General features: G+C 49.7%; 1 protein-coding gene across 2 annotated transcripts in view; it reads left to right on the plus strand.

Moving 5' to 3' along the window:
• KATNIP (katanin interacting protein) overlaps positions 1-25,109 on the plus strand; it is a 190,297-nt gene that overhangs the window by 137,059 nt on the left and 28,129 nt on the right. For both annotated transcript variants that reach the window (XM_090277423.1, XM_090277422.1), the window contains 3 exons: positions 3,045-3,182; positions 16,523-17,378; positions 23,898-24,623. In XM_090277423.1, the coding sequence (XP_090133549.1) occupies positions 3,045-3,182; positions 16,523-17,378; positions 23,898-24,623 (1,720 nt within the window). The remainder of the gene's footprint in view (positions 1-3,044; positions 3,183-16,522; positions 17,379-23,897; positions 24,624-25,109) is intronic.

A 25,109-nucleotide genomic window follows, 5' to 3' on the forward strand; every position in this document is an offset into this window, starting at 1 on the left:
TCCCTGCATCTCCTTCGCGCCTGCTGCAGGATGGACTCGGGATTGGTTGGGAAAGTGCATAGCAGATCTGTCCGTGCCTCCTTCAGCCCCTTGCCCTTCCCACTTCGGTGCACACAGTCTGCTCTTCAGACCACCAGCACTGATGTTTTTCTAGGGGAGATGTTTTTTTCTGGGCTCCAGAGCCTTCTTTGCCTCCCATGTAGCAGGCACAGGCTGGTAGGGAAGGGCCAGTTTGACAGAGAGCACCCAGCTCCCTTGTCCTGAGGGTGGAGTCCCTCTGAGGCATCTTCTACACTGGCTCCCAGATTGCCAGGTGGGGCTGAGCTCCGGGTACCTGCAGGTGTGGCTGGTTTGGTAGCACTCTTCGTGGGCTGCCTTTCCCCTGTCTCTTCCCACGCCCCAACTCCTGTTTCCTTCATTGTCTGAATAAACTCCTTCCACCAAAACCCTTGCCTTGGGGTCTGCCTTTGGGGAATCCAGAATAAGACAAAAATGAATTAATGAATTAAAAACCTAGGGGTCTATCTTTGGGGAATCCAGAATAAGACAAAAATGAATTAATCAATTAAAAACCTAGGTCCTAGCCAGGTAGCTTAGTTGGCTAGAGCATTGTCCAGATTCACCAAGGTTGCAGGTTCTGTCCCTGTCAGGGCACATACAAGAAGCAATCAATGAATGCATAAATAAGTGGAACAACAAATCAATCTACCCCCCCCCCCCCCCATGACACAGGAATCACAGCAGACGCCCCCCCTCCGCCCAGGGCTGTGAGAGAACAGTGGCAACTCGACCTGCCTGGTTCTCATGCTGCCCTCTCTCTTACCACCTGTGCCGGGCAGGTGTGACAGACGCTGCCTGCCAGCCCGGCACTGGGGCTGTGCCCAGCACGCCTTGGTTCAGTCCTCGGCAGCTTCCCATCAGCAGCCTGCCTCTCAGAGACTCTTTTTTTGGAAAGGAAACATCAGAAGGCTTGGCTGCTAATGAGGCCTTGAGTTTGCTACAGATTCCTGTTCTTTGACTTTGAACACTATGATTCCCACTTAGCCCTCCTGTTATTCCTCCTGCCGACAGAAGTGTGAAGGGAAATCAATGACAGCCCTCTCGCCAGCACCCAAGGGTCGGCCTCCAGTTCTGCCTTTTCAAGCATCCACAGTGACCCATTTTAGGCTCTAACTCAGGGAAGGAATGAGTCTCCCCCGCTGGATTTTGAGATGTGATATCTTGGCCCCTCACAGCTGCCTAGAGCACTAGAAGTTCTTGCAGAGCTTGTGAAACTTGCCAGAATAAGTCAGAACCCCTTGAACTCATTTCTCTGCCGTAACAAGAGCAGCGCCCCCACCCTTGAAAGGCACTATTTTCACTGGAACAAGCCACCTTTGTTCTTCCCCGCAGCTGGGGCCTGCAGAACTTCAGAGTCAGCCAATCTCCTCCTTCCCTGGCTCTGCCATTTAGTAGGCATGGCCCTGGTGACAGAAGTCTGTTGAGATGTCCTCAAATACAGGGCAGTGCTCTTATTTAATAAAAGGGAAAACTTTAGCCAGCGTCAGAGATGCGGTGGTTGCTCATTGGCACATGGGACTTGCAAGTGCTCAGCCCCTGAGCAGAGCCCCTAACTCAGATGCCCGCAGGGGCCGGGCAGAGACACAATGAGGAGTGAGGCGGGTATGGACAGTGGGGAGTGGTGGGGACTGGGACACCAGAGAGCACCCCCTGCAGATGTCAGGGACCCCATGCTGCCACCTCCTCTTCCAAGTTTGCAGAGAAACCAGGAGTCCAGCTGGGAGGAGCGAAATTCTCTCCATTTTTAACTGTTGGCAGCAAATTTGCCCACTCCCCTGCCTTTTTTTTTAAAGAACATTTGTGAGCCAAAAAAAATAGCTGTGCAGGCCAGATTCAGTTTACAATCTTTTTAGTTTCAATGAGAGGACAGATATTAGGAGGTACATTTCACTTATTCATTTATTCATTCAACAAAGCTTTTCTGGCATTTATCATGTGCCAAGGAACTGTGCTGAATGCCATGGGTTCTGGAATGAATCCGACACAGCCACTTCCTTAAAAAGCTCACCGCTGAGCATGGGGGTAGTGACATGGACCTGACACAGTTTCCTGCGGGACACTGAGGGAAATGCTAACCTCAGGCATTGTGAGGGACTGTGGGCACACCTGGAGGAGGGGGTAGTTGTGTCAAGGAAGGGGTGACAGTGGGGACGACAGCACCTTTGGGCTGAACTCCCCGGGGTGAGAAGGGCAGGAAGGGTGTTGCACCCAGGGCCCAGCCTGTGCAAAGGCGCAGAGACCGAGCCAGCGTGGGGATGCTTGGGAGCAGCTGAGAGCTTGGTCTAGACAGAGTGAAGAGGCATCTGAAGAGACGGGCGGGAGGAGGTGACCAGAGCTGAGAGAAGTCCCGTGGTTTGGCTTTTACATCTGCACCCAAAAGCACTCATGACAAACCTTTGTAGGTGTGAACAAAAATGACAGGCATTGCTCTCTGCCCCTCTGACCTTGAGAGTGGCCTTGGCAGTCTGGCGGGCGGATGGGTGCACACAGCACACTGGGATCCTGAGGGGGACGTAGTCACTCCCGTGGCTCAGCACCATGGCCCCGGCCCAACAAACACCCGAGACCGTTTATTTCTTTAAAAATTTGAAAAATTTGACAAGGATTAACAAAAGAAAATGAGAACTGTTACCAGGTTTATCAGGTAGGGCAAGTGGTGGCTATTTTCCTGTCCTTCCCATGGTGGTCCCACCCCAGGGCTTCCCTCAAAGCCGATAGTGATCAAGTCTGCCCTGCATTTTAAATTCAGTCTGGATGGTGTCGCTGAAGGGCCCCAGGAGCAGCTTTAGGTCAGGGACAAGGGTCAGTCCAGATGGAGTGAGAGTTAAGACCTTCCCTCCATTACCCTGGATTATGTAGAGAAGGGGGCCTGGCTGCCCACCCTTAGCCCTGTCCAGGTTTTTATTGGGAGAGAGCCACTGCTGGTGTGCTTTGGGGAGAGGCAGAAATGCACTGACAACTTCCCTCTCTCACTGGTGTTTCAGAGCAAAAAAGACCCCTCCTTGTGGATGTGCCCCTTCCACCCACCGCTGCAGCTCTTTTTTGTTATCCGCAATACGAGACTTCTGCATGCCTTTGGTCTGGCCAAGATCAAGGTTTGGAATTACTGGACAGCTGATGGTGTAAGTACCAGGCTCTGATTCCTCCCTGGGCATTTGACTGAATGGAAGCACTTAGTTCTACCTAATAGCCTGATTCCTGAAATTGCAGAATGGGTACCAGGAGACCCTGCTGGGTGTAGCAAATGCCTGCTGGGGGATTTCACAGAGCCACTAGGAGCAGAGTCTCCACTTGAATGTTTGGGAGGTACAATCAGGTCATGCTTTGGAGGAACTGGAAAAATACGAACTGAGGCTCAATTTTAACAGATAAAGAAATGGACACACAGAGAGGTTATGTAACATGCCCCAAGTCACACAGCCAGTAAGTATCAGAGTGAAAATTTGAACCCCAGACCCATCCACTTAGCCAACACTTCTCAAATTGTGATCCACAATGACTGATGGGAGGGAATCTTACTAAAGTGCAGGCTCGAATTCAGCAGGCTTAGGTCAGTGCCCAAGATTCTGCATGTCTAACCAGCTTCCGGGTGTGCCAGTCAGTGTTCCTTGTGCATGAACCCTGCCCCTCTGGTTTCAGAACCCACCTCCCTTCTGCCTTCCCACTACTACCTACACCCAGGCCCTTATCCTTTCTCTCTCTCTCTTTTTTTTAGAGTATATTTTATTGATTATGTTGTTACAATAGTCCCAATTTTTTTCCCTCAGACCTCCCTTCCCTCCAACAGTCCCACCCCCCTTAGTTCATGTTTTAGTTCTTTGGCTTCATCCTTTCCTATATTATTCTTAACTTCCCCCTGTCTATTTTGTACCAACTGATTACGCTTCTTAATCCCTGCACCATTTCCTCATTTCTCCCTCTTCCCTCTCCCAGCTGATAACCCTCCAAATGATCCCCAAACCTATGATTCTGTTCCTATTCTGGTTGCTTCTTAGTTTGTTTTTGTTTTTATTTTTTTTAGGTTCTGTTGTTGATAGTTGTGAGTTTGTTGTCATTTTAATGTTCATAGTTTTGATCTTCTCTTTCTTAAGTAAGTCCCTTTGACATTTCATATAATAATGGCTTGGTGAGGATGAACTCCTTTAGCTTTACCTTGTCTGGGTAGCACTTTATCTGCCCTTCCATTCCAAATGACAGCTTTGCTGGATAGAGTAATCTAGGTTGTAGGTCCTTGTTTTTCATCACATTGAACACTTTTTGCCAGCCCCTTCTTGCCTGCAAAGTTTCTTTTGAGAAATCAGCTGAAAGTCTTATAGGCACCCCTTTGTAGGTAACTCTCTGCTTTTCTTTTACTGCTTTTAAGATTCTCTCTTTATCTTTAACCTTTGGCATTTTAATTATGATGTGTCTTGGTGTGGTCATCTTCAGATCTAGCTTGTTTGGGACTCTCTGTGCTTCCTGGACTTGTATGTCTATTTCCTTCACCAAATTTGGGAAGTTTTCCTTCATTATTTTTTCATTTAAGCTTTCAATCTCTTGCTCTTCCTCTTCTCCTTCTGGCACCCCTATGATTTGGTTGTTGGTATGTTTAAAGTTGTCCCAGAGGTTCCTGAGCCTCTCCGCATTTTTTTTCAATTCTTGTTTCCTCATTCTGTACAGGTTGACTGTTTTTTTCTTCCTTATGTTCCAAATCATTGATTTGAACTCCTGTTTCCTTCCCTTCACCATTGGTTTTGTGTGGATTTTTCTTCATTTCATTTAGCATAGCCTTTACTTCTTCCCTTATGCGTTTGCTGTACTTGAGCATATCTGTCAAGCCTGTGCGCATTTTTATCACCAGTGTTTTGAACTCTACATCTGTTAGGTTGGCTATCTCCTCATCACTTAATTCTCCCACTGGAACCTTGATCCGTTCCCTCTTTGGGGCCATACTTCTCTGTCTCCTCATTTTGACAGGCTGCTGTGTTTGTTTGCATCTCAGTCTTAGGTAGAGTTGTCACACCTGTTATGTTGTAAGGGACGGAGCCTTCGGTATTAATCAGTACAGGCAACCTGTTTCACCATGTTGTGGTGCTGTATGTGGAGGAGGGGTCTGAGAGGGAACAATGTCGCTTGCTCAGCACTTGTCCCTTTTCCAGGCACTTCTTCCACTTCCGTATGGGACTGTTGCTTCTCTAGCTGTTGCCCTGGCTGTCGTTCCCAGAGTGGGTGGGTCTGTGGATGTTCTAGGATTCTGGGGGCCCTTTAAACAAGTGGACTCTACAGAGAGACCAACAGTTTCTTCCTCCACCCCAACCCCCATTGCCTTGCACAGACAAAAGCAGTGAGGTTTTATTTTCCCTGGTGCTGGGATGGTGAGCTGCGTGGTCTGGTCTGGTGCTGGGAGTGCTCCCCAGGTGTCCCTCCCTACTTTTTAAAACATGTGACGGTGCTTTCCACCAGCCTGCCACTGCCGCCACTGGTGCCACCACCACATTGTGTCCTCTCCACCCTGGCTCCACCCCTCCTACCTGTCTCGATGAGTATTTCTTTATATCTTTGTTTGCTGGACTTCCATGCAGCTCGATTTTCTGGAACTTCTGGTTGTCTCTAGTTTTGCGATAGTTGTAATCCTTCTTAGCTGTGGAAGGAGACGCAGTGTGTCTGTCTAGGCCTCCATCTTAGCCAGAAGTCATCATCCTTTTTCTCTTTACTGGAATGTGTTTTGTGTATTCATTTGCATTTATCCCTTCATTTGACATTTATTATTGAGCACATAACTAGGGGACATGAGGCTTTATGATCAATTCCAAGACTCTGCTGTAAGATATAGCCCATGCCCTAGAGATACTCTTTGTCCAGAAGCTGGCAGACAAGTAAATGTAGAAGTATAATGCAGTGTGATAAACACCTTGATAAAGGTGCACCCAGAGTGCCAAGGGTTTTACACAGAAGCCTGGGACGCAGCGGGAAACTCAGTGCGTAAGGCAGGACTGGACCCCTTCAGCCTATTTGCTTTGCTCTCTTAGATAGACCTGGGGATGAAAATTGTTCTACTTTCCTTTCCAATCTGTATAAGGGAAGTGCTAGAACAAGCACTCAGCCTCAATATTGTTAGAGGGGTACTAGGGCATGGTGAGGAGCATGGTAGACCGGCAAACACAAGCTGCTTTTTAGCTGTGGCTAATGGTTGCCATATAGGAATGCCAGCCAGCACTGCTGGGTCTTATGGCCATTCCCAGGGAGCTGGGAACCTGGATTTTGCTACAAGCCTTTCTGGTTTGTCAACGTCAGTAGCTAATTTAAATTCTTTTGAAACCACCCTGCAGTTCAAACCAAACTCATCTTTGGGCTGGAGCTGGCTTCCCCCAGGCTGCGACCCCTCGGGCATGTTGCAGGAGGCCTGCCTCAGCCTGAGGGAGGTCAGGGAGGTACATGAGGTAGCACATAACTGAGCTCTTCACGAACCTCCTCTGTTAGTTGCACTTTTAGTCCCTGGCCCCTCCCATCTGGCTCAACTCCAAATGCCCGCAAGGCTTATATTCCTGAAAAACCTAGATGGTCACCTTCCTTCCCAGGAAGCCAGCTTGACCCTGGCACTACTTCCAGACCTCATGAATATGTCCTACCACTCCGTACGAGGATTGATGCCTGCCTCCCCCAAGGCACTGTGGGCCTCTGGGGAGCAGGGCCTGTGTTGGCTCCACCACTACTCTATTCATAGTAGAAATACAGGGCTGTCGAGTGAATGAATGAATGAGTGTGTTCATTCCCCAGGAACGGGTAAGCAGTTGTCTTAACTCTTTGATATCCACATGAGAGGCTGAGAATAGAGTGTTAAGGGTCCTTATACAAGGTCATGAGCAGGTTAAAGGCAGACTGGGGATCGACTGGGAGAGTCTGTGCTTCTCCCTCCTTTCTGTCGTCCCTTCCCTGCTGCTTCCTGCTGACTCTCCCACCCAGCAGCCAGCTACCTAATACACTAACATCGGTGCGGCTCAGGGGATCTAGAGCTAACAGGACATGCACTCCCTTGGCAGGCTCCGTTCACACACGATGCTGCTCAGAGAAGTAACAAGAAGCTTTCTCTGGTTTCTATTTTTGAGTTTTTATTTTAAAAAAATATTCATTCATTCATTCATTTTTAGAGAAAGGGAAAGGGAGGGAGAAAGAGAGAGAGAGAAACATCAGTGTGTGGTTGCCTCTTATGTACCCCCAACATGGAACCTGGCCCACAACCCCGGCACGTGCCCTGACTGGGAATCAAACCTGCGACCCCTTGGTTTGCAGGCTGGCACTCAATCCACTGAGCCACACCAGCCAGGGCTATTTTTGAGTTTTTAAGAATACCTAGTTAAAATTTAAGAATAAGCCCAGACCCCTGGAGTAAGTGAGGAAGTTTCCAGAAGACTGTCAGCTGCCGATCCTTCACAGGCTGGCCCTGGCCCTCTGTGTGCCGAGGGGCTAGCCCCAGGTCCTGAGTGCAGCCCCAGCCCCACGCTGCCATGGCACACGCCTGGCATCCAGGGCTGTGTCCTCTCATGCCCAAGCCTGCTGGGTGCTTCCTGGAAGGTGGCCCCTACCATCCTCTGTCCTGGGTGATGAAGCAGTGCTGGCTGCCCGGGCCCCCGCCCTGGAGCTCGGCCCTGTCATTGAATATGTATCTCAGGCCAAGAAAAAGCAGATTTTCTGTGCTGGATTACCAAGGAGAAAAGCTTCATTTCTTTTGGCTGAGGCTGCCTTCTTCTTTGATGCACTCAGCCTTTTCTGTGTGCTGAGAGTAAGAAAGAGGAGCAGGACATCAGGGTGTCATTGGGGGCGCTTTGAGGAGCTGCTGGCAGTGGGTATTAGAGGCTCGAGGCATTTCCACATGCAGAGCGGAACGCAGAGAACCGCGGTCCCTCACAGGCACCGCGTGTGTCATGCACACCTACCCATCTGTTGCCAGAATTTACTGGGGGCAGAAAGCACAAACAGATGCAGCTGCAGGTTGATTTGATTTAATATTCTCCGGAGGATGCTATTACTGTGTGTTTTAGAGGAGATAAAAAGAGAGTTTATAGGAAATATAGCTGAGCCTGGTCGACACAACTTGTTAATACAATATTTTGTGTAAGGGAATCCAAGGAAGAAAAGTTAGAAGTGGGAGCTAATGCAACCACAGCTTGTTTAGAATATGAGAAGAGAAGGTGCTGGAAAATATGTTGCCTTAAACCCTCAGGCTGACTTTTATGGACACCTTTCCCCCCTGTTAGGTGATTTGGTGCGTGTGAGCTGGCCCAGAGGAGAGGGACGCGAAGGGCTGGGATCTGTCCACACCAGCACACAGATGTCTGCCTGTCATAGCTGTCCTTTACCCAGTGCTGTGTGTATCAGGCAGGCATGAGGCACTCAGTGAATATGAGATGCATAAACAAATAACTGAATAAATGTATCATCTCAGTGACCCCCTCACCCCCAGCAATTCTGCAGGGTAGGTGTTGTCAGTCATCACCATAGAGACGAAGAATCTGGAGCTTACATAGTGAGATCCCACAGGGCAGAGAGACTGTGTCTCTTTTGCTTGCTCTGCTAAGAAATGGCTGCCTGTCTTCAGAACGATCTGGAACCTTCCCTCTGCTTCATTAAGGAACGTGCCTGGTTGATTTGTGATGTCTGCCTTGAGCTCAGGAGGAGGACGAGATAATAGGTTTGTCACAGTGTTTGATATTCCCCAAATTAAATGCCTTGCCTAGCTAGTGAGTTGTAAGTGACAGAACTTGGAAGGGAACTGAGGTTTTTCTCTGGTTTCCTCAGCACTGCTTCCCCTGCAGAGCGACATCTGTTGGGAGGAAGGAACCAATAGTCTCTTTTATAGTGAGTATAACCCATCCAAAAAGTGGGCTTCCAGCAGCTCCCCACTATCCATCTGTTCTCCTTCAGAACAGCGTATTAGTCACCTGCTACGTGGCCCCACCCGTCAGTAAAACGGGTCATGGTCACCATCTTCACCCACAACGTCACTGTCTAGGTGCCACCTCCCGCTGGGCCCCAGCAGTGAGTGAGGCAGGACGGACACTCAGGGCTGTGTTTTATGCACAGAAATGTGCTCAGTAAGTAGTTTATGAATGAATGTATGAATGTTAGATTTTCTGGGTGGCATATTTCAGTGACATGTCATGATGGTCTAGGCTAGTGCTGCCCAGTAGAACTTTGTTTGGTGTTATTAATAACAGCACTGTATCTGCCCTGTCACTAGCCATGTTCCGTAGCCACCAGCCATTGGGAACTCGAAATGTGCCTACTGCAACTGAGAAACTGCATTTCATTTTATTAGTTATTTGAACTGCAATATAATTAACAAATAACATTGTATTAGTTTTAGGTGTATAATGTAATGATTTGATATATGTATTGTGAAATGGTTAACATAAAAAGTTTAGTTAACAACCATCATCATATAGTTACAAGAATCTTTTTTCTTGAGATGAGAACTTTTAAGATGCACTCTCTTAGCAAATTTCAAATGCTATACAATGCAGTATTGTTAGCTGCAGTCACCACGCTGTTCATGGCACCCCTGGGACATGTGTATCTTAGAACCAGAAGTCTGTGCCCGTGACCACCTTCACTCCCCCCATCCCCACCCCATGCCCTGCCTCTGGTCACCCACCAGAGTTCTCTGTATCTGTGAGTTCAGGTGTTTTGTTTTGTTTTGTTTTTCATTTTAGATTCCACCTATAAGTGAGATCACGTAGTTATTTGTCTTTCTCTGTCTGACTTATTTCACTTAATCATGATGCCATTGAGTTCCATCCATGTTGGTGCAAATGGCAGGATCTCCTTTTTATGGCTGGATAATATTCTATATTGTGTATATATGTATGTATATATCTGTATTTATATACATACACATGTACATCACATCTTCTTTGTCCATTCATCTGTCACTTAGATTGTTTCCATATTTAGCTACTGTAAATAATGCTGCAGTGAACATGGGAATGGAGATATCTTTTTAAGATAGTGAATTCATCTTATCTGGATAAATACTCAGAAGTGGAATGGCCCCACTGCTCCTGGCCTACACTTCCTTTTGCTGTCTGCAGCAGCAACTGACTCCCACCCTTGCATCCCCTTCCCCTCCCTTGCCCCTCACTGCCAGTCCTCTCTAAATTTATTCATTTCCGTTGTCAAAACCTGACTCCTTCCGGTCCCAGCTCCTCCTCCCACTTCTGCCTGCCACCCTGGTTCAGGACTCTTCACTGCCGGTGGTGGCCTCATCTGTCTCCCCGCTGCATTCACTCTTCTGCTCAGTCCCTCCACCTCATCAGCAGAGGCTTATCGATCACCCACACTTGCGCGTTGTGCTGGGACAGGGAATCAAACACGTTGGCTGCTCCCGCGAGCTCACTCCCAGGCAGGAGGGACCAGGGGGGTCGACAGCGAATCACAGATGAGTGCGACCAGTGTGGGAGGGCATGTGCGGAGCACCTGTCAGCTGCGGAGTGCCTGAGTGGCGGCCACCGTCCCCTGCCCGTGTGTGCTGCCGGGGCATCCTGGGAAACCGTGATGTAGGCGTGGGCCCCTTCCACCAACGGAATTCTTTTAAATAATTCCAACATTTAAATATTGGGGGCTTTACATGACAGTGTGGATTTTTTTACTTTTATTAAGAAACTGGAAGATCTGGCGACACCGGGCCACATCCACACACCTGGAAGCTTTGATGGAGCTGAGTCACAGTGCCGCGGTCCCCACCACTCCTGTTATCTCCTCGACCAGATCTAGGGGATTCCTGACCTAAGGCAGTGAGAGTAGTTCTAGGCCCCACCCCAGAGCAGAGGGGTTCTTCCTATGCCTGCTGCCAGCCTCCACCAGGAACTGGGAAATTGTTGCACCAGGCCTCAGGGAAGCAGGGGGTCTCTGAGCTGCGCTGGCCCTGAGCATCCAGGCTTGTCAGGTACATAGATCCAGGCAGTGGATTGGGTATAGCAATGATGGCAGCCCATGTGTCTTAAGCGCATATCATGTGCCAGGCAGTTCTCAAAGGACTTGACATATATCAGCTCATCTGTTGCACACAGCCGTCCTAGGAGATGGGTACCATTCCAGAGATGAAGACATTTGCTGGTGCTCACAGCACCACCGGGCAGTCTGCACTGCCCACACAGCCGTGGCTTTCCAGACAGACTGTGGTCACTGGAGGGCTAAGCCCACAGCACTGGCCCTGTGATACCAGGTGGCCTGATTTTTCATAGAAGCCAGAAGTGCACATTGTTATGTGAAAGCTCCCAATTTTAGATATTATCAACTAGTTCTGAAATTTTTAATTGCTCTTTGGGCCAAACCAGCATAGATTAAACTGTTGGGCCATCAGTTAGTGACCCAGTTTTTTAGGTTCCATCCACATCCATTGTCCCCTGAGTCTGTGATGCTGGGCGCAGGGGGATATCAGGGGGACTGGCCCAGAACCCAGCATGAGATAGGTTAAATGTAACTTACTAGGTGTCACAGTGTCTCACTATCTTTTTCAAGCTTCTATATCACAAAGAATGGTTTTCATTGGTTTTTCTCCCAAGGGACATGCAAAAGCCCATCAAGGTCTTCTCCTCATAAAGCAACGTTCAAGTACAGATGCTCTAGGAAGGAGCGAGTTGCGTTCCCAGAGCTCCACCTCAGTGTAGGTAGGAACAGGCCTTCTGCTCATCCTTGAAGGTCTCCATCAGGCGAAGACAGGCCTGGACATGTGGGCACTCCCCAGTAATCGGTGCAGAGGTCCAGGTTGCAAGCCCAAACCTGAGAGCCCAGAGGAGGGCCCTTGACTGAATATGAGGAAGAAGGAGGGGGAGGCTGAGAAAGCCAGGAGATTCCTGCAGGAGTTGGCCCTTCAGCCAGATCCTGAAGCTGGTGTGGTCGCTCTCTGGGCAGCAGCGCCTCACTCCCCGTGGTTAGGGTACGTCCCCTCCCAACCAGCCCACCTCCCCAAGCCCCTCCTGCTGTGGAGCCAGCTCTTCTGGGTGGAGAGAGCAGGGAAGGACAGCAGCTCGTGTCCCTCCCGTGCAGCGGGTGCTCCTCGTCAACAACAGGGCTGCTGGGGTGTGGGGCGCCTGCAGTGCGGCCCCCGCAGGCCGTGCACAGGGAGGCCGAGCCCGTGCGCACAGAGGGTTTGCTTGAGTGGACGTTCGCTGGCCTTCGGTGTTTAGGCCCAGCCGGTGCTTTGGTGCAAATGGTTTTCTCCAGGACGTGCGCACTGTGCGGAGGCAGGTGCTTGTCTCTGGGGAGGGTGCCGTGTGAATGCAACAGTCCACGCCTTTCTTGGGTTGTTGTCTTAATGGAACCGCACCCCATCCACCTCTCCCGAGCAGTTCGTGTGCTCCCTGGAAGAGGCATGTCAGTAGACTCCGGGGCCAGGAAGGAAAGTAGGCTTCACAGGTCCATTACATTTCTTAGATTGAAATCCTGTTAACATGATTGTATTAAAGTTGCCTTCCTGTCTCAACCTGGTTGGTTCTGGCCAACTGTAAGGAGGGATAAAGTCAGGATGTGGGCAAGGAGAGATGCTCGCACTACCCCCACGCCACTGAGAGTTTCAAAGTGTCCTCTTGAAAATCCATTGCACGAGGACTTTGAAGTGCAACAGTAACTCTCATTAAACAAGGAGGAGAATATCACCACCAAAGCAACAAGAATACAGGAACACAAGTTGGGACTACAGTCCTGGTTACTGGTCAGTAGGAAGCAGGCTGGTTCTTTAGGAGCAAGAGAAGTTTTCCCCAACTCTATTTCCAAAGACATCCCTCATATAGAGCTCTACTGGGGGGGTGGGGGGCAAGGGGTGTGGGCCTGCCAAATCCTCCACCTGGTTTCTCCACAGTGCCCAGATGCGTCTCTGTGGCTTCTAACTGCACCCTTGAGGTGAGGAGACAGTTACGTCGACATGTACATAAATATGTAGAAAAAAGTCTGGAAGGAGACAGCATCCAGTGCCCACAGCGCTTCCTCTGTGGACCATGGAGGGAATTCCGCAGGGAGTTATTGAAAGGTCTAAGTGGGACTCCAAATTCCAGTGGGTGCAGGTGATTCTGCCCATGGCCAGCGAGCCCGGCACTGGCCAGACTGAGGCCTTGTCCAGGTCCGGCTTGGCCAAAGGGAGGCAACAGTGAGACCTCAGGCATGCCAGCCCCGGAGCCGCTCAGCTCATACCAGCTGCACGACCTCAGGGAAGGCTGAGCCTCCATTTCTCTGTCTGTAAGACGAGCCCTAGTGCTCATCTGCTGAGTTGTTCTGAGGACTGACTGTGTGGGATAGTATAACCTTTTATTGTTTACACTTGGCGTCCCTAGAGAAGTGACTATGACTTGTTCCCCTCCCAGGATCCCGCTCTGTAATCCTTGGGCCAAATCCATTCACAGATATGGCTTTTTTGGCCTATAGAATGTTGGACACTGTGGGATGAGCACTGTCAGGCCAGACACGACCTCCCCTCTCCCATGCCCCTCACCACTCCCTGAGGTTTCCTCCCTAGCCTACTTCTGTCCTACCCGCCTGGCCCCTATGGGCATCTGAGGTTGCACCCCTGCCCTTGCCTGCTTCCCTCGCTCTGTCCCTTCTCAGCCAGATCTCCTGGAGAGCCAAGCAGCCAACAGCTAGAGGTCAGATGGTGCTCCAGATTGCTTGTGAAAGTTAGACAAACACATTTTGGAAGCTGGACTTGCCACTGTGAAAGCCAGGATGCCCGCCTCATCACTGTGCCAGACTGGAAGGCCCAGGATTGCACCCCCTCTTTAAATGAGAGTCTCCTGTCTTGCCAGATGTCTCCATGGGGGTAATATCGCAGAACTCGTCATTGAAAGCTGCTCCTGCTGTCCTTCTCAAATAGCTGTTTCCTGATTAATTCACATCACGCACGTGCTCTGTGCCTCTGCTAAATAGAGAACACATCCATATAAACATGTAAAAGAGTGCTTTGAGAATCGACTTTTCTGACAGTTGGCAAATAGTGGCCTGCCATCCTGCAGCTGGATGATTGAAGTCGAGTCCTGTGGTGTAACATGGGTTTGATAGGTCTTGTTCTAAATTGCCACAGAAACCTCTGTAGCAATGATCTGGTGAACTAGAAATTAGTTAGAGCTTGCTCACCTAGCGTTCAGGAAGGCTAAGGGGGGAATGAGTATACGTAGATGGACACCTCTTGGGTCTCAGATCCCATTTGTCAAGAACACATCAGAAGCCAAAGCAAGATGGAAAATGACCTGGGAGTGAAACCATCAGGGGACCGTTTTTCTAACCAGGTTGTTCTTAGAACATTGTTAGAGAACAGTGCTGCCCTGGGAGAAAAATACCTGTGTTTATTCACTTAGGATTCCAAGTAATTGTTGAACACCTACTGTGTGCCAGATACCTGCTGGGCCCTTGGACAAGATTGAACAAGGGCCCCTGGTGTCTCGGAGCTTAACTTTGGGGAGATAATAACTATCTTATAAAGCTGATGAGATCATTTCAGCAACAAGAAAGAAATACAACAGGGTGATGAATAAAGAGGGAACAGATGGGGAGGGGCTGCTCTTGAGAGAGGGTCAAGAAGATCTCTGTGAGGACAAGAAGTAGCCAACTTTGCCAGTATCTGGGAAGAGCATTCCAGGCAAGTGCTCAGGTCCCTAGGTGGGACTGAGTTGACAGGATCAAGAAACAGCAATCAGACCAGTGTATTGGGAGTAGAGGGAGGAGGGATAGGGTGACAGGAGCCGGGGTTAGAGAGGTCAGCAGGGGCTAGATCAGTAGGCCTTATTGGCCACCGAGGGGGAGTGGGATTTATGTGTAGTACAGAATCACTGGGTGTGGGGAGGGGGGTATTAGCAGGGGGCTGCCATGACCTGATAAGTTTTCGTTTTGTTTTAAAAGACTGGCAGCTCTGTAGAAAATGCAGTGTGTGCACTTGGGGCAGGGAGGCTGTCGCCGTGCAGGGTGTGCAGAGTGGAAGCTGAGGGACCAGTAGGAGGTCATGGTGGTGTCTCTTGGAGAGATGATGGCAGCCTGGGCGAGAAGGCTGAGAGAAGAGGTCAGATTTGGAAGGCGTTTTCAAGGTTAGAGCAATGGAACTTCCAGCAGCCTGCCTATGTGAATGAGAAAGCAGGAGGAATCAGGCAGGACTCATGGGTTTTTGGCAACTGATTGAATAGTGCAGCCATTAAAAAAAAAGATTTTATTTATTTATTTTTAGAGAAGTAGGAAGGAGAAAGAGAGGGAGAGAAACATCAATCTGTTGCCTCTCCCACAGCCCCAAATGGGGACCTGGTCTGCAACCCAGGCATGTGCCCTCACTGGGAATCGAACCAGCGACCTTTCAGTTTGTGGGACAACACCCAAACCACTGAACTATACCAGTAAGTGCAGTGGTGCAGCCATTTTTAAGATATGAGAAGACTAGGCTTGGGAAAAGTGAGTTAAGAGTTCTGTTGGGGGGCATATTAAGGTTAAAATTACCAGTTAGATATCCAAGAAGAGAGGTTATGTAGTCACTAGGGGCTTAATGGACAGGTCAGATTTGGAGATTAAAGTAATCAGGAGTCATCAACACAAAGAAGATATTTAGATGTTCTCAGATTTTGTATTCTGTCAACTGGTGGTGGTTGGCCCCGATTCAGCATCAGCAGGAATTCTTAATTTGGGTGCAGCAAGGTGGGTTCCGTACAGAGGTGGAGGCAAAGGCCTGACTGAAGCGGGTGCAGGCCCAAAGCCATGGTGCCCAGGGGCAGCCTTTAGCAGCAGGGAAGGGAGTCAGTAGATAAATGTCCCAAACTCCCGCCTTTGGAGGAATGCCCCAAGGTACAATTTATGGGTTCCTCAGTCGGCCCCAGTTGCCCACAGCAGTGACCAGCTCAAAAACTTTGGGGGTGTTTTCTCCTACCTGTCTGACTCTCCACCATTGTCTCTTGGGAGCACCTTACCAAATAGACTGCCTGCATTCAGGTCCTTGTCTCAGCCACTGCTTTCAGGACACCCCAAATCTGATACCCCTTGAGCAGGGAGTCTGCATTTTATGTGCATGTCAAGCTTTTCTGATGTGGAGGGCCCAGGGACTGTCCTTCAATGAAAGCTGCGGTCGGCAGTGAGAAAACCTGAGGACTTCCAGAAGGGGAGTGACTGGGTCAGATCTGCTCTGGTAGAAAGATGACCTCTGATGGCAATGTGAAGCGGAGGTTGAAGCAGCAAGAGATGGGAAGCAGGGAGACCAATTAACCGGTGGTTACGAATGTCCCAGCAGGAGGCAGTGATGACAAAGACTGCTGAGGCCAGCCACCTCTTTGTAAAAATCCTTTGATTCGTAGAGTGTGTAAGCTTCACACAGAAATGATACTGAGCCTTATTTAATGGTCCCCATGCTGTGGTTTTATAAAGCATACGCTTCTAGCATTCCACATTTCCTTATCTTCGACTTTCAAAATTTGATACATCAGTCTGACGCCACACATCTCTGTTTTGTTAAATTTTATGTTTTCAGGATCTCGACATTGGGGCCAAGAATGTGAAGCTTTATGTCAACAAAAACCTCATCTTTGATGGCCAGTTAGACAGAGGAGGTGGGGAGGCCCCAGCTGACCAGAGCATACTGGTTGGCCTGAAAAATGAGAAGGTTGAGAGAATGGAGAACAACATTAATGCCCAGTCGGAAGAAAGCAAAGATGCCCTCACAATGGCTGGCACAGATGAGGACAAGGAGCTCGGTGTCACTTACTTGAAGCCAGCTGCAGCAGCAGTGGGCATGAAGGTTTCTTCAGTAGGAAATTTATTTGGTGAAAGGATGAATTCTCCTGACAACATGAAAGACAATTTGTCTAAGTTAGAGGATGACCTCAGCTTGTTAGCAGCCCCAGCCTCAGTAGGGGGTGTGCCCGGGTCCTCTCCCCCCAGCCACCCCATGGAAGTCACTCCTGTTGACCAGGAGCTCTCGCTGACTCAACCGCTGGAAAACCTCACAGGTGGAAAAGTCTCGGAGCCTCCAGGGAAAACCCTGACCTGGCTACAACCCTCGCCCACAGGGAAAGGCAGGAAGCCAAAACCCCTCTGGCTGAGTCCTGAGAAGTCACTGGGCTGTTTGAAAGACAGGCTTCTGTCAGAGGACATCATCGATGAGGGGCCTAGAAAGACAGGGGATAAAGGCCCCAGATGGGAGCAGGGGCGGGCCTGGAATGTCATCTCAGGAGAGAGAGCCCAGCGGGTCACCCCCAAAGTCTGCAATGATGACTTTGACATCTTTGACCCGCCCTCCAACAGGGAGCACCCTGCTAGTGGGCGGAGGGCCCTGAAGAAGGACACCCTCAGCAGCGGTCATGGCGATGGCCAGCCAGCCGGCAGAGGTAAGCTTGAGAAGCAGTCTGACTGGGTTCCATCATCTCTGCAGGAGGCTGCTGATTGGCACCAAGCTACTTTGCTCCCTGGACCTTAGTTTCTTCCTCAACCCGGGGTTACATATTTACTATCTCAGCAGCCACATAGCTAGCAGTAATGAGTGAAATGGCCAAGACATACTTTGCATGTTAAACACAGATAGATTTGTCATTGCTGCCCAGATGTCCCTTTGCTCACTTTTTCTCTCAATACATGGCTTTCCCAACCTAGACTTGGTTATGCCACCTCTGATTAGACAGTGGTCTCTAATTCACTTTATTCTTTACTTTTAGAAAAATAACACAAGAATGATGATAAATAGCAATAGACTCTTGCCAGGGGTTTGGAAGTTCTATAGGGAGTAGTGGGGACTGTGGCTAACTGGAGAGCACCGGCCCAACTCAAGGGGCAGCTGCTACTTCACTCAGGCTGTTTATGGCAGCAGGAATGCAAGGCCAATGTGCCAGATCTCCCTCTTCCTTTTATTCAGAGAAATCAGCAATGCAGAATATTCTTATTTTCAGCATTGGTGACTTATCAAGATTGTCTTAAAACCAGTGTGTGTGTCAAAAAAGAGAAAACACTATGCTGGCAGGACTTACCTGCCTTGTGAGCTTTGTAGTAGATGACCTCTAAGGGAGCTGAAAGGAGGGTAGCAAAGGCTGGACTTCCAAACACTTACACTCAGATTTGACTACTGGGAAGGAGTGTAGCATAGCAACTAGGAGTCAAAGCATTTGAATCCAAACTTCACTACTTACAGAGTTGGGCACTCCCACTTTCTGACCCTCAGCATCTTTGCCTATAAAATGGGGATGAACACCCCCTTCCCTGCCACCTTCTCAGTGTTGTGAGGAACGAATGAGATGATGCTTCGAAATAGTAACCAGAGGCTGGCATGTGGCAAGTGCTCCATAAGTGGTGGCCATTTTTCAACATTGACGTGTCCATCCTTTATCGTCCATAAAGCACTCGGATCTCCCCAGGCAGGGCTCGCCCTAGATCCTCCGAAGTTAACTCCACCTCACATCACATAGGAGCCTAAGCCAGGCAGTCAAACTGCCTGGGCATGTATCCTGATCGCTCACCACCATCCCACACCATGGGTAAGTCTGACACCTCTCTGAGCCTCAGTTTCCTTGTCTTTAAAATGCCAGTGATACCTATCTCATGAGCACTGGGAGGATCAGATGAGATCATACATGTGCAGTGCTTGGCACAGTGGTGGGTACACTAGAGCACCCAACAGATGTTAGCTGCTGCTACTTATCATCATCGTCATCATCGTCAACATCATCCATGCCCCCACTCTGTGATTCTTCCTCTTGTTGTGTCTTGGTGAAACCAATGTACAGTTGACCCTTGAACAACTTGGGGGTTAGGGGCGCTGACCCCTTGTACAATTGAAAATCTACGCATAACTTTTGACTCTCCCAAATTTTAACTACTAAGAGCCTACTGTTGACTGGAAGCTTTACCAATAACAGACAATTGATGAACACATATTTTTAATGTATTATATAGGTATTCTTACAATAAAGCTAGAGAAAAAATGTTATTAAGAAAATCATAAAGATGAGGGAAAAAGTGGGACAACTGTAATAGAAAAGCAATAAAAATAAAATTTAAAAAAATCATAAAGAACAGAAAAGACATATATAGTACTGTATGTATTTACTGAAAAAATGACATATAAGTGGACCCATGCGGTTCAAACTGGTATAGTTCAAGGGTCAACTGTATATATTTTTTGAGTCCCATTAGCGTCTACTCTATTATTGTTTAGTAGACAGACCCTGAAGGGCTCATTCAGCCCAAGTCTACACTCAGAAATGTGAAGAGCTTTAGGCCTCTTTCTGCTCCCTCATATGTCACTTAGGACACAGAGCAAGTCTGTAAGACTTGAGTGTCTTCCCTTGGTGAGCTGCAGGCTTGTTCTAGGCAGAGCTGCCCCTGCTGGCTCCCCAGCCTTGCCCACCCCATCAAGACTAACTGCTGTGGCTGGGCGTGGGGGGTGGGGGGTCACAGAGTGGAAGAGAAGAGCCGAGAAGCTCTTTGAGGGCAGAGACTATTTTATCTGTGGTCGTATCCCCAGGAGCAGGTGCCTGGCTCAGGGTGGGGCCTCCAAGTGTGTGGGGAGTGGAGGGAAGGAGCAGCAGTGGCTGCCTCTGGGGCACGCTGTGGGAGGCGGGGCTGTCACTCAGGCAGGCATCCAAATGAGCCTGTGTACTCCTCACGCCAACTCCCTTTGACAGATAAAGGAAACATGGTGTTTAAGTGGTTTTCTTCAGGTCACACAGCCAGTAAGGATTAGAACAGAGTTTGAGCCCAGATAATCCTGCTCCAGAATCCATGCTTCAGATCACTACCCTATGGTGCACTGTTTCCACAGCCCCTGTCAGCACCCCACTCCGGGAGAGCCGGGCAATTCCGAGCTTTCTTGGTACAGACCCACAGGGACTCTGGGAGTTCAGAGGTGGTGGGCATTATTCTAACTTGACCAAATTCTTTCCAAGCATTTCACTGCTTGGCTCAATGACACATTAAGAACTGAACCCTTAAGATTTAATGCTTATTAAGCTAATCATGCTTAAAAGGAAAGTTGCTTCAAAATGTCAAGCCCCGCAGCCATGATCTTCAGGAAAGGTGCGGGCCGAGCCCTTCAGTGACGCTGGTAGAATGAATGACTGCCCAATTCCTCCCTGGGACTGGAGTTGTGTTGTCACCGTAAGACAGAGCATGGGAGGTCTTTGGTCCAACAGAGCATCTCATTGTAATGATATCTGCATTTTGGAAGTGTCTTTATCAGAGGTCAGTTGGCTACAGGTGAATGAAGTTTTATCAGCCCAGTTTGACAGGAAAGGGGGTGTTATTTGGAGAATGCTTGAGGAAGGTAGGAAGTATAGCTGCTCATCGCCTGGGCTTGAAAGGAGGAACCAGAAAGCAGGCAGGCACCAAGGAAGCTTCTCCCTGCGTCTCCAGGGCTGCTGGGCCCTACCTCTGCCTCTCCACAGGCCTGCTTTCTGTCACTCTTCCTCATGGGGTCAACTTTCCCTGCCGTTGTGCACACAGCAGGAAATGGCTTTGCAGTCCTAGAGTGACACAATTTTCTGACTCTGTCACCAGCAGCCTATTCCAGAGTCTCAGGGGAGAAACTGATTGGCCAACTCGGGTCAGGTGTCTACTCCTTGTTCAACCAGCTATGACTGAAGGGTGGTTTACTGAGAATAAACATGATTCTGTTATATCTCACTATGTACTTTTTCATTTCCTGCTTTAGCAGCAATTAGAGTATACCTCATGATGGTGCCATTGATTTTTATAAACTCAGGTGCAGAACTCTGTCGTGCATATTAGTCTCAATTGAGGAATCGTTTTAATCTTCAATCTCATGTCGTAACAGCTGTCCCTCGAAGCCTGTGTTGCTTGCAGACTGAAGCAGCAGATTTCTATTTTCCATTCAGATTTACAGGTAGGAATGTTGACAAAGGACAAAGCACTGACCCCAGCAGCTCGCAGGCTCCCAGGGGACTAGCGAGTTGGGTGTTCTCCTGCAGCCAGCGGAAAATGTGGGCCCCAGCCTGCTGTCACCTCTGCGAGGTCTAGGAGAAAGTCAACACCCCTCTGCTTTTAAAACCAGAGTGTACATCTTCGGGAGAAGATGTCAGAAAATGATGTGGACTGAAAGCCAAGTCCTGCCTTTCTTTACACCCAGGCAGAGAAACGCAGGCTGTGTCCCTGATTCACGATGTTTTGTGCTGTCTAGTCAGTGTGCACGCACACACACCCAGGCCATGGGAATCAAATCACAGTACACTGGAGCACTGATGATCCATATAGGAAGTTCCCTTCTGCCAGTTGTTAAGCCTCACACCTGGAGGAAAGGTGGAAGAAACCCCTGGGGTCTTCTTAATGGCAGATTAGAAGGGTGGTTGAGGACAGAGGAGAACTAAGGGTGGAGAGGGAGTCCCTCGGCCTCCAAGTCTGAACACAGGGGGTGTAATGGTGATGCCAGCTGTCCATCCCTTTACTGGCAAACACCGAGCACTTCCTTGTGCCATGTTCTGTGCCAGGCACTGGGACACGGCAGGGAACAGGGCAGCGCAGGCCTCTCCGTGGAGGAGGGTGACAAGAAGAGCCAGGTACTGGGAGATCTAAGGAAAGAGCATTCCTGGCAAAGGACACACAGCAAGGGCAAAGGCTCTGAGACAAAAGAGACCTGGTGTGTCTACAGGACAGAACAGCCAGCGTGGCTGGAGCAGGACGGTCAGGTGAGAAGGGTGTGAGGTGAAGCTGGGTAAGCTAGCAGGGCCGGCGTGGGCCCTGGGGGCATGGTGAGGAGTTACGTTTTCTTTGATTTTTCTTGTTCTTCCTGTAGTAGAGCTAATACCACTTAGAGGGAATGATAACTCCATTTTAGGCACATGGAGTTTGAAGTGACAGAGTGGACATGTCTGTACCTTTGAGGGGTTGTTGGAATTGGACGGGAGTGCCTGGGGGAAAGAAGGCAGAACCTGAATTATGACACCGAGCAGAGCCTGCGTGGGACCCAGGAGCTGGGTGGGTGCAGAGCGGGATGGTGGTGTTGGGGGAGACTGGATGGAGCGGAAGCCATGGCACGGAACCAGACTTAGGGTGTGGGGAGGAGCAGAGGCCGTGAGATACACAAGGAGCAGCTGTCGTAAGGAAGTGGAGGACCAGGAAAGTATAACGTCCCCTGAGCAGGAGAAGGAGCTTGGTCTAGGATGTCAGGCATGGAATGAGAACTGAGAGGAGACTGTGTACTTGGAGTCTGGGAACTTGGAGAACGTCACTTCCATGGAGGGCTATGGGAATTGTAGGATTTGTGGATGAAGGTACAGAAAGCCACTAAGCACTTGACTTCTGACACAACTGGATCCAAGGGCTCGAACGATCCCATCAGGAGTCCCTCCATCTCTTGCCTCCTGTTCTCCACGGGGGCATCCTTCTCAGGCTGGCAGCAGCAGCATGGCCACAGGCGGCTCCACTGCCATCCCACCAGCTCAGCGGCTCCGGTGTGAAGAGAGCCCCTCCCTCCCTTGCTTCTTTTCACGAGCCTGGCTTGGGAGGTTGCTGTCAACATTTGCCTAAGGTTGGCGGGAGACCCCCAGGGGACAATCAGGGTGTTGTTCCTAGAAGAAGGGGAAGGGGAGTTTGAGTGACAGAACAGTAACTCAGCGAAGGGGGTGCAGGTTGCAGGGGTTGAGAGAGGGTGGTGATGAGGACGCAGTCACTGCAGTGAAGGGGGTGCCACAAGACAGGCCAGCTTCTTCTTTCTTTCATGTCGGAGAGATTTATGCATGTCTGCAGGCAGAGGGGAAGGTGCCCGTGGGAAGGAGTGATTGAAGATTCTGGAGAAAAGAGATAATGGATGGAGCCAGGCCCCCCAGGAGACAGGCAGAAAATGGAGTGCAGAGCCTGGTACGACAGGAAAGGAGAAAAACCCAAATGTCAGTGTCATCAGCCGCTGCTTTCCCAGAGTGACACCTTGGATGGCAGTTAGCCATGGTGTGGCTGTGAGAACAGGCCATCGTTTGATGCTCACACCAGTGCTTATATGTTCTATGAGGAGGAGAGCAGGGCCGTCAGAAGCCACCCCTCTGGGGACCCGAGCCCTGTTCTCCACATGTGCTTGGGTCACAGTCTCGGTGCCTGGAGCCCATTTAGCCGCATGCATGTGTAGAAGTACATTTCTTACTTTGTAATAAACCTGGGTTGTTTGCTTTTTTAAAGCACTTGTCTGATTATAAAATTAATACTTGTAGAGAGCTCAGAGGATAAGGTGACAAAGAAGAAAATAAAAGCCCTTCCTAATCACTACCCAGAAACATCACATTAACACATTGGTGCATGCTGCCCATACTAGACTAGGTCACATCTAAAACGGCATAGCTGGCTTTGTTTCACCTTACCTTCTTTTGTGAGCCTTTCACCTGTCGCTAGGCAGTCTTTGAAACCTCGGTTCAAGTCACGCAACGGTGGTGGCCTCAGGAGCAGCCCCTTGGGTTGCTGCCTCAGAGGCCACAGGTGCTGGCCGTGCAAGTCTCTGAAGTGGAGAATGATTTCTGGAAAGGGTTCTAACACAGCCAAAGAGGCCTCCCTTGATATACGTGAAGTTATATTCTTAGAGCAGTCGATGTACATTGAAAAATACTTTGCTTTTTGTAAAACAACGAGGTTCCAGACCTGGGAAACTATGAACAATTTTTTCTAGTCTTTTAATGTTGTGTGAGACAGGAAACTGCTCTGTGCCTGGGCTGTGCCGCGCACTGCAGGGTGGTCACGTCCCTTGCCCCGCCCCCCAAGTGCTGGTCGGGTCGGTGGGCATTGAGACATCAGCAACATCGTCACCAGCGTCTACAGTGTCCTCTGAGGGCAACTCTACCCAGCTGTGAGCCACTGAAAGGGTCCCTACTTCCACACGTGTCACTAACGGGGCTTCACCCCTCCTGTGCCCTTTCTTGCAGAAGATGCCTGGTCCACTGGGATGCCACCACGGTCCCAGTGGCTCAGTGAGCAGGAGCACACACTGCATGAGTCATGGAACTCCCTCAGTGCCTTTGACCGCTCCCACCGGGGACGCATCTCTCGCACAGAGTTCCAGGGGGACGTCCTGGATGGATTCCTGCAGCAGCAGAAGAGCAGCCAGCACAGCAGCCAGCCACCCCCCCATCAGGAGGAGGAGCTGGCTCCCCGGAGAGGGCAGGATGACTGCTCCATAGACACAGACGGTGGGAGTGACTTTAAAATCCCTGTCTTGCCTTATGGCCAGCACTTGGTCATTGACATCAAGTCTACATGGGGGGATAGGCACTACGTTGGCCTGAATGGAATAGAAATATTCAGTTCCAGGGGAGAGCCTGTGCAAATTGTGAACATCCAAGCAGACCCCCCTGACATTAATATTTTACCAGCTTATGGGAAGGACCCCCGTGTGGTCACCAACCTCATTGACGGGGTGAACAGGACCCAGGACGACATGCATGTCTGGCTGGCCCCCTTCACACCAGGCAAATCTCACTTTATCTCCATTGACTTCATGCACACTTGCCATATCGCCCTAATCAGGATTTGGAATTACAACAAGTCACGGATCCATTCCTTCCGCGGTGTGAAGGACATCGAGATCCTATTAGACACACAGTGCATCTTTAAAGGAGAAATCGCCAAGGCCTCCGGAACCCTGACGGGAGGTACAGTATATCTGTAAGAATGTTCTTGATCAGAGGCATGGAAACAAGAAACAGACTGACATTGACCAGAGGGGAGGGGGAAGGGGGGAGGCGGGAAAGGGAAGAAAGAAGGGGAACGGTCTAGTCAAGCAACTAATATAAATGACCCATGGACGTGGCCAACAGGGTGGGGATTGACTGTGGGAGCTGGGGGATGGGCAGGGCAGGAGAGAGCAATGGGGGAAAAATTGGGACAACTAATAGAACAACAATAAAACAAAGAAAAAAAAAAGTTCTTGAAGCCCCTACCTGCTACTCACTGAGGCTCTGAGGACGAACTAAACCCACTGGCTAACCAGTCACAGGTCTCTCCTCTTTCATAGACCTGGCCCACTCTTCACCTTTTGCAGTGTGGGCATACAAGAGCTGACCTTATTTAAACTGCATGGCCTGAGCCCCACCAAGGGCATTCTTCTGCAAGGCACTGACTGAGGGAGTGCTCTAGGG

This window comes from Furipterus horrens, unplaced genomic scaffold (genome assembly GCF_987537825.1).
Source record: "Furipterus horrens unplaced genomic scaffold, mFurHor1.1.pri manual_scaffold_5, whole genome shotgun sequence".
In the NCBI taxonomy this organism is placed as follows: Eukaryota; Metazoa; Chordata; class Mammalia; order Chiroptera; family Furipteridae; genus Furipterus; species Furipterus horrens.